General features: G+C 37.4%; 1 protein-coding gene across 3 annotated transcripts; it reads right to left on the bottom strand.

Annotated features, from left to right (window-relative positions):
• Window positions 1–2090: 2090 nt before the first annotated feature.
• Window positions 2091–9537, bottom strand: LOC112431541 (myelin-oligodendrocyte glycoprotein). 3 transcript variants are annotated; one of them, XM_076880469.1, is made up of 6 exons: window positions 9170–9535; window positions 7523–7593; window positions 5002–5379; window positions 4784–4867; window positions 4584–4693; window positions 2091–4505 (listed from the first exon to the last, which is right to left on the bottom strand). In XM_076880469.1, exons 3-6 carry the CDS (start codon window positions 5276–5278, stop codon window positions 4467–4469), a joined length of 510 nt encoding a protein of 169 aa, XP_076736584.1. In that variant the 5' UTR covers window positions 5279–5379; window positions 7523–7593; window positions 9170–9535; the 3' UTR covers window positions 2091–4466. The 3 variants fall into 3 exon arrangements, with proteins under 3 accessions (XP_076736584.1, XP_024655951.2, XP_076736581.1); XM_024800183.2 differs by lacking the exon at window positions 7523–7593 and having other exon boundaries at window positions 9170–9537; XM_076880466.1 differs by lacking the exon at window positions 7523–7593 and having other exon boundaries at window positions 4584–4690; window positions 9170–9536.
• Window positions 9538–9801: the final 264 nt, after the last annotated feature.

Raw genomic sequence — 9801 nt, 5'->3', positions numbered from 1 at the left:
AGAAAAAAAAAGTACATGTATATATAAGTATATATCAAAAGGAGGGATTTTCCAGACCAAAAAGGCTAGGCAGCGCCTGTATCACCTACGACAACTGAGGAAGTTCAGGGTCTCTCCAAAGATCCTCAGAATTTTCTATACAGGAGCTGCTGCACATTCACCCAGTGTATATACTATACTATATATATATATATATATATATATATATATATATATATATATATATATATATATATATATATATATAATGTTCTTCCTCTACACCCCCCCCCCCCCCAAATTTTTGCACATATCGAGGAGCGTGTCCGGCTACATTTCACTGTGTGTTATACTTGTATAACTATGCATGTGACAAATAAAGAACCTTGTACCTTGAACCTGGGATGTCACAACAATGAATCACCGGTTTACAAAGAGATTACAAATGTCTTGTTGCATTTCTTGTTTGGTTTGCGTAACTATTACTATGTGGAGGTAGAAAACGCAAAGTGTTTCTACAGACAAAAGCAAAACAGTGAATTCAAACAAAATAAGAAATTGGGGAAAATTAACAAACAATTAAAACAACACATATTTTGTAGTAAATACCAAGTAAAGGCTTGAAAAAACGTTTTATCACACCATCCGTTTTTTGAGGGAAAGAAAACAAACAAACAAACAAACAAAAGAATCTGCTGGCTGTAAATTGCTAATGCTACCCAGTCATATAAGTGTTAAGGCCAATATGTGACCTGTCTCCCACTGTGACACAAACTTCAATACAAGAGCAGTGAATTTAGGCCAAATGTGTATTTTTATTACAAACTAACCACAGTCTGTCCAGCTTAATTCAGTTTTTATACAAATAAATACGTTTACGTAAATATGTAACTGTTTTATGCACCGTACAAACAGTATAAATAGTTCCTGTTATTACTGTGCCCAACCGGCAGTATGTTCCCCAACCACCAGGGGGAGCTGGTGGAGCAGAGCTGAAAATGATTAACAGATTAAATGCCATGCTGAGGCTGTCATTTTTAGCATCTACATGGATGTTAAAATCACCCACAATAATTATTTTATCTGAGCTGAGAACTAAATCAGATATAAAGTCTGAGAAATCAGAGAGAAACTCTGTAAGGCCCAGGTGCACGATAGATGATAACAAGTAAGACTGGTTTCTGAGTTTCAACATCAGCAGCAGTACTCTTGGCAAAGTGTGTAGTTCTTGGGACCAAACCTGTTGCTGCTGGGATGTTGTTCAACGTCACATTCTTTGTGGGGTACCAAAATATGGAGATGGAGAAGTCCATCCCACTGCTGCTTTATCTATCTCCAGTCCAGTGTCATCTTCTGTTTCTTTTCTACCTACCAAAAGTTAACCCACTGATTAAAATGTTATCCAAGTGTGAGTGTGCGAGTTGGAAAAAGACAAGGACAAAAGACAAAGGGGGCGCACACAAGTCAAAACATAAATGAAGAGTTCACAGAGTAGGCCAGAAATGGGACAAGATCTAGGGCCAGTGACAGAGGCCTCTGCCCCGAGATGTGAGGGCTGGCTGGGAGGCTAGCATCGGAGACCCTCAAATGGCTGTACTGGACACCAGCACACCTCAGGCATTATGAACGATGGCGGGACAACTCTCTCGACTCTCAGTCATGTGGAATAAAAACCCACGTGAAACAAGAAACTATTCTTCCCAGACTGTCTCGCCCAAGCATTTATCCTCCCTCGCACATTTTCTCATCCATTATTCTGTAATGTTGCCTAAAGTTTAGTAAAATTATAATGCATGGGAAAAACAGGAGTAGTGTCACTCTTGTGAGCAATCATATTTTACTGTAAGTCTTATTAGTAATATGAGTGTTTTCACCATAGAGGCTGTGAGGGAAGCAGGGAGGGTCACAGATTGTCTTTAAACTGCATGCAAAGCGAGGAAAACTAGCTCGCCACAGAGCGAGAAACTGTACAGGACATGTAAATACCAAAAAACAAGGCTTCAGATGATGGTTCTGCTTCAAATGGTGTAAAAAAGCACGTGTGAGACCAATGATTTTAAAATAGATATTCACAGAGAATTGAATATGAGTACACACACACAGTCACTGTATTCATATAAAAAATAACTTTATTTAAATCCATCCGAGAATGAACTTTATATAAAATCTTCAAAACTGTGAACAGTCCCAGTATCCATCTGTACACAACAGAACAGATGCACAAAGAACACAAAGACACACAACTTTAATTCAGTGCAGAAGCAGTGGCTCTTTCAGTCTGTGAAACACACAAGACAACAGTGGTAATGAAATATGACCAGTTTGATGAGGCGTGCAACACTTTTAATTAGAACTGGAACATTTGTACAAAGTTTCTACACAAAAGCAAAAGAAAATGAAAGTCAAGCCTTAACGACAAATGAGCTGAAATAAATGTAAGGTGCAGTTAATAAAGTGCTAAAGCAGGGAACGAAAAACACAAATTAAAATAAGCAAAAATAATAAAAGGCAGATAAAGGCCTTTTTTTGTAAATATTCACCTACCCAGCAAACATTTTGATGTTGAATAACTTGTTTTTTGTTTTTTATCCTGGTTAGAAAAAAACGTTCCAAACTTAAATTTGAACTAAGTTGTAGACATTACAGACATCATTTTGATCTACTCTTTAACATCGCCTAGATAAGGGGAGTCAAACATAAGGCCCAGGGTCCAGAATCGGCCCAACAAAGACTCCATTCTGACCTGTTCCAGTCTGTTCCTTAAGATCAAAGTTGGCTGTATGTGGCCCTCGATCTAAAATGCACATCCGTGGCCTGGATGTTGTTGCTTTCTACGATAAGAAATTTTGTGTCCTAAAATTGTGTTCTACTCTTCCTTAATCAATTATAACAAAACAAAATATACAAAAAGAAAAAATTGGTCCAATGAAGCCTAAAACATGAATTGAACACACAAACTTCTGAGTTGACTGAAACAATCGTACTATGGTCAGTTTTGACCTGAGAGAGGCTCTCAGGATGTTTGCTGGGTATGTTTGAGCTTATAATGCAGAGCGCAGGTACATGGAGCTACATTGTGACTCTTAATACAAAATAACCGCTATAAACTATAAAAGCAGCAATAAACAACAAACAGCACAAACAACATCTTGGTGCCCTGCCTGCAGGCGTTTGGTGTTCAGGGAGTGGTTATTAGACTGGTCAGTGAAGGATCTGTCTGAGGTCATCAGTTAAAGAGGAATGAAATAACAGCTAGGCATTAGTCTCTCAGTCATCGTTAATTTTGAAAGTAAATTTTGATGTAGTTTTAGTCATTTCCAGTAAGCAGCTAAATCTTTGAGTCTAAAGTTGACTGTCTAACATATAAAGTGCTGCTTGTGTGAGAGTTGCCCCACACGGTTCACAAAGCGTCTGCTTTTCCTTGGCATCAACGTGTCCACGTCTGCTCTACTCTTCTATAAGCGCTGATATTTTGTTGCATTTCCATGAGAAACAAGGAGAATGGGAGCTAGCTGTGTCGTTTACCAGAGGTAGGTCAAATGTACATGACGAAATTATCACTGATAACTGCAACAAAAATTTAAATCAGAATCTGTTTGTATCTTTATTTTGTAACTTAAAATGAAAAAATATAGACACTTCTAGTTTTCCTTACATAAACCGGAGCTCTGTATCAGCTTAAGAAATGCATTGACTCTGTCGTAGAGATCTGCCCACCAGCCAATTTCAAGCTAAATTTGATAAATTAGTTTAAAAACATAAAGTCTCATGTGAAAATCAGTTACATGATGTCATCCAGGACAGCCTTTGTAAGTAAACACTTTCTCCACATCAGTGTCACGATAACCGACCTGTTTTGATTCAGACTTGCATTAAACTGATTTGGTAAACATGAAGAAACAAAAAGTCCTGAATGTGGTTTCCAAACTTTATGGTTACATCAAATCCTGTTGATGTTTTTACAATCTTCTGCATCTCCAAGATCCACACTGATAGAAAAATCTTTTTCCAACACACTGAGCTGGAAATGTCCAATAAAACTTTCTAAATAAAGCAGCAAATCGATTTCAGGGAGGACTTCCTCTTTTAATTTGTCCATCACTAGTAGCTTTTAGGAAGAATTACTTTGTCCTTAACCAGTAAGGTGTAAAACTTTAATAAGTTAGAATTTTAAGTCTTCAAGTTAATACAAATCCATAAAAATAAATATGATCTTCATCCTTCTACATCTTGAGCAAAGGAGGTTTTCTTCAGTCTTGCATTAAAGGGACTAGGAAGTCCTTAAATCCTTAAATGTTCTTTTTCTTTGAAAATGAGCTCGATAAATAAATCCACTGCCTTTATGATGACCTCAGTGCTGCTTGGCCCGAGTGTCTCCCAGTGGCTGCTGGTTTAAATTTTCCACTTGACTGTGAAGATCCAGAAAAGATAAATCTCAAATGGTCTCAGCTCCATTAACACCAACATTAGCAAGGCACCTGGAATAGTTATACTTGGCTTTGGGTCGTTTTGCCTTCTGAAAGCTTCTGTTGAAAGAAATTGAATAATGAGTCAGTCTAACAGGAAGCAACAACATGTTTGTGTTTTATTTGTTTCTTACTTACATTTAATTTCTGATGAAGGCAGCGAGAGAAACATGCAGAAAAAGCGACGACAACCAGAACCGACATGAAGGTGATGACAACGGCGACCACAGAGACCCTGGATCGACCTGCTGACGTAGACGAGAAATAAACAAGGTTACCACAAATGGACAAAAAAATGTCACCCAAACACAAGTGACAGAGAAAATTTGACTTCTCACCGTTTGCTGGAGTCGCGTCCTGAGGATCTGGAGTTTGGAAGTGCAATGGCGTCTCCGTCGTGGAGGTTTTAGCAAAATTTGGATCTAAAAAGACCATAAACACTAGAGTTATAATAAGCTGATAAAATGAGACTGAAAGTTTGGAAATGAATTAAAATAATACACAAAGCATGATTCCAAGTCTGAAAGTTCAGTTTGGATTGAACAAATCTTCTCACCGACTACAAGTTCAACAACAGCAGCTTTCAATCTGCTCCGCAGCTTGGGGATGAAACATCTGTATCTGCCGTTGTCTTCCTCCGACACGTTCAGGATCTTCAGTGAAATGTTCCCGTGTTTCATGTCGTCCATGAACAGCTCCGTCCTCCTGAAGTACGAGGCCATCTTCATGTCGGGAACCTCCTGCCTGTCCCTGTACAGGTGAACGTACTCCACTCGGCTCAGCCGGTCCGACGGGTCGGGCTTCAGGTCGGGTTTGGACCACTCCACCGTCATACCCTGGACATTGAACGTGGGCTCCAGGTGACACGGCAGGATGACATCATCACCCGGAGCAGCAGTGATTGGAAGATTTGACCCAATCACCAGAACCTCACCTGGAAATATGGAAAATTAAACCTCCCGAATTCCCACAGACCCCTGTAGAGTTACACCGTGAAGACCTGAAGATCATTAACAGCCCCATGAGTCTTTGTGCTGTTACCGCAGAAGTGTTTCTGGGACCAAATTAAATGAAACAACTACTCCTCAGTATATTTGGTAAAAAGAACTGTTTAATCCTTCAGTTTAAATGAAGTAGTGACATATCTGTGAAGGTTTTCAGCCATCCAGATTATCGTAGTCTCAAGCCCTTGCGTTAAAGGCTGCCAGAATTATTTTTCCCGTTTTATGTTCGTGCGGATGCTTTAACTCTTATTTGAAACACCTGGAACATCCTACTCACACTGTGGCACTTTGGCTCTTAATAAACCATGTTGGTAGGGTGGCTCAGCGACTCACAGGACCACCTCGAAGCTGAAATACCTGCGACTTCCTGTCAGTATTTAGACCTGGAGAAGACCTCTTCGAAGAACCAAAACCATTCCTACTGTCTTCAACTCAAGCGTTTATGTAAGGAACGTTTGGATTCGGGGAATAAACAAAGTCATGTCCTTTTTGTTATGTAACATGCAATTTTTTTTTTTTTTTTAAATATGTGATTTTTTTTTATAAAGAGAGAATGCTGATTTCTGTTGGACTGAAATATCTCATCGTCTTGGTTGGATTACCATCTAATATTTATGTCCCACCCCCAAGGATGAACTGTTGCCTGTAACTTTGTAATGAGATTAAATGTGTCAGGCTCAGCTTTGTGTCTTTAATAAAGAGAAACGCTTTGCTGCCTTATAAACAGTAAATATTTTAATTTCATTAATGTATCACTGGATTATACTTGGATTGAGCTTTATTTAAATGTTCATTATATCTGTGTAAGTTGTCAGTCATCCATGTTCACACATTGGTTTGAAAGAGGAGTGAAAGACGCCATCTTTGTCCACTGTGAGCGACCATCTTTGAACAGAGGCGGGGGTTTACGACACCAACTCTCTGCCATCTATAATCCAGTTTTGAGATCCCTCCCCAGACGCCTTAACGCCCACTCACATCTTGCGTCAGTCGATTTCAATGGATCACGTGATAGGATGAGGCAAGGTCTCACAGCGGTTTCACCTGAAACATGTGGTGATAATGACCCACACTCTTTTTCACATCTTGGCTCATGTGATGAGGCACATGATAAATAGTGTGTCAACAACCCTCTTAAGGGAAAACTCCCACTATGGCTTAAAAAACCTGGGACTCCTGAGACAGCTTCATGAAACTTAAAGAAATCCAGTCTCTTTTCTTTCTAAGCGTAAGCTTTTTACTTTTTTTTTTTTTACATTTCTTTGTTGTTTTCTGAGCTTATTTTTCATTTATTCCCCTTTTGAGCTCTTTTGGTATAAAATATAAGGTAAGATTTACATTATGTATCTTAGCAATAAATGCTCAAAAACGTAAAAGATTTGAAGACATTTGAGATTAGAATGAATTTTTATCCTTAGTAAAACTATTTTGTTTTTATAAATATATGAAATCCCTCCGTTTAATTCTACAGGGAGGAATAAACAACATATTCATTATACATTGCTTAGTTTTAAATCTGCTTTTTGCCTTTAGAGAAGGCTCTTCACGAGAATTCAAATTCTGATCAATGAAACTATATTTTCCTTTTTTAAGGTTACCTGCTTACATTAAGCAATCTCTAATTACTTAGTGTAAGTTCCCTTTTCACGGTGAGTATAAAAACTGTACAGATATACACTTCTGTAATAGCGGGCACAAACATTCATGGGACTGTGTCTAGATTTATAATTATGTATGATGCAGTTTCTGGTGTTTGTGTGGCAAAAACAATGCAACTATTAAGCTAAAGTGAAGCTATTAAGTGCTGAGGTTTAACCACTCGGTCCTGAAACTGTGCAGTGTATGAAACACAGGACCAAACGTTGTCTCTTCACTGATAATATAAATACTGTCTTATTTTAAGTTGGATTCATTATAAAAATTGCTAAAGTAAGGGTGTATTGTCCATATATAAAACATTCAAAATAAACAGTGTGGTTTAGCTCGCCCTCCTTTCTTGATAGCATTTTTTGCAGGCACTGATCTTAACTTTTTAAATTCAGTGTAACAAATATCAAAGTGTGGACATGTTACCGCGATGGCTGCTGAAGGTGACTCCTACACTTCTAGAAGACACTGTGTTCTATCAAGGGACATCAGATTAACTGGAAAAAGAAATCCACAACTTACTAAACTGTCCAATCAAACTGGAAAAGGTTTGAACAGAGTTTATAATGCAACCATAGACAAAAACATGAATCGTGAAAAGAAAAATATGAAAAAAAATTAGAATATTAATATTGTTTTTAAAAAATTAAGAATAATAGTTCAAACTCATTGAATTAGTTTTTTCAGGTAATATTTAATTTATCATATCAGGTTGTGAGTGCTGTTATCATGTAGAGTGACCAATATTACCTACAACAGTGATTCATTAGTTGTAACTCTGATAAAGTCAAAGTAATAATAGACAAGACAAAGTCATCAACCCATTGTTTAGAAACTTAGAGCAAGGACGCTTGAATTCTAAATTTCCATTGGAAATATCAAAATCATAATTGCCAAAAATTTAAATATGATTACAACATATACAACTTAATATCAATCAAATATGAAAAAAGAAACCACAATACAAATCAAACATTGCTTCTCTGCCAAGATGAACTACCTGATTATGTAAAACAAAGGAGGGCTCCATAAGAGGCTACAGGTTAATCGTTTTAAAACAACTAACTATTAATGTGAATCTTCTGCAACCCAGCCAAGCATTTGATCATCATACTGGATAATTATTCATTCATTCATTATTTTTTAATTTATTCATTTTAATCCTGTCATTATTTACTTGTTTAGCTTCATTCTCCACCTGATATCCACTGTGATGAGATTAAGCTGAGCTCAGGGCTATACAAGAATAATAAGTATCTAGACTTTGCTTCATTCGTTCGGTTTAAAGTGTAAATATTTATTGGTTGTTGTTTGGGATTACAAGTTTTTTAAATTTGAAACATATATTATTAATGTATGTATTCCAGTCCACTTAAATTTTTTTAATTAATAATTTTTGTAAATTGATTCGATTTCATTTAACGTTAAAAATAGAAATATATATTTACACACACACACACACACAGACTAGGTCACAGCACATTAGAGCCGCCCTGATTGGACGAAAATCACGTGATTCAGGTTTGAGCCTGAAACAAGATGGTGGCTCATTCCAAACTGTAAATTTCACAGCAACGACTGCGCGAAACGAGTCTCTGAAAACATTTCATGCGACAAACCGGATGTTTAGTTAGTGTATACGTCATTATTTCAGATAACCAGATGCTGGTTTTCCCCGAATCGCCACAGTTATCGCGTCACCGGAAGTGTTGCTAAGCACGTGTGTAAACAGAACAAACATGGTTACTGTTTACATTGTGATAAACTCAGGGTTCTGCTTCGTGTGGCTTCAGTATCGGCCTTAAACCTTCACACACAGACATGACACGCACAGTTATAGACTGTTCGGTGGATCAAAATAAAATCACGAAAATAAACCGCTCGTTAGAGAAGTTACCCGAGAATCATCACATTTAATATATTATTATGTAATGTCAAAGTAATTCGCTGAAAGCTGTCATCGCTTATAATACCACACGGCAAAGGAAAATTGATAATAGTTAATTTGGCTGATTTGATTCATAAAATGTTATTAAACTGCAGCTCAGAGTAACGTTTAAAATATCCGCTTACCCTGAACCAGAGTCCACACGCTGAAAGCCGAGCACAGGATAGAAGTCCACAGGAACGAAGAGTCCTCAAAGAACGAGTTGTACACAGACATGGTGGATAAAGTACACAGTCTGAATGAATGAATGAATGAATGAAGGCTCCTCTCGACTGTGTTTCTGCCTCCTGCTCCCGAATATTCTCTCTGACACATTTTCTCTCCGCCGGTTGCTCAAATACTCTCAGTGTGTTTTGGAAATATGGGCGGATCTAAACTCCACCCCTCTCTGTGTTGATTGGCTTAAAATGACATAGCCAATACGCTTTTCCGGGTTAACTGGTATGCTTGGTGTTTCCTTGGCAATATTTGTTTACAGTTCTAGATTTTTCTTTTCTTTTTTTAAATTGCCATTTGTCATGTGATTTTTGTTTTCAGAAAAACATCTTTGTCATGACAGATTGAATTAAATGTCACCTGACAACGAATGATTTTGTATATATTAAAACAGTAAAAAAAATAAATAAAGTACATGTATATATAAGTATATATCAAAAGGAGGGATGTCACAACAATGAATCACCGGTTTACAAAGAGATTACAAATGTCTTGTTGCATTTCTTGTTTGGTTTGCGTAACTAATACTAATACTATGTGG

Source organism: Maylandia zebra, linkage group LG3, assembly GCF_041146795.1.
Source record: "Maylandia zebra isolate NMK-2024a linkage group LG3, Mzebra_GT3a, whole genome shotgun sequence".
Taxonomy (NCBI): Eukaryota; Metazoa; Chordata; class Actinopteri; order Cichliformes; family Cichlidae; genus Maylandia; species Maylandia zebra.
Note: the sequence above shows the minus strand (reverse complement) of the source record. Positions and strands in the feature narration are given on the sequence as shown.

What these genes read in the sequence shown, in the direction of transcription:
- LOC112431541 (XM_024800183.2), bottom strand. Translation starts at nt 9,359, where the DNA reads ATGTGTCAGAGAGAATATTCGGGAGCAGGAGGCAGAAACACAGTCGAG. An exon ending in CGTGTGGACTCTGGTTCAGG is followed by an intron (nt 5,380 to 9,169) that starts GTAAGCGGATAT and finishes CCATATTTCCAG; the next exon opens with GTGAGGTTCTGGTGATTGGG. An exon ending in GGACGCGACTCCAGCAAACG is followed by an intron (nt 4,694 to 4,783) that starts GTGAGAAGTCAA and finishes CGTCTACGTCAG; the next exon opens with CAGGTCGATCCAGGGTCTCT.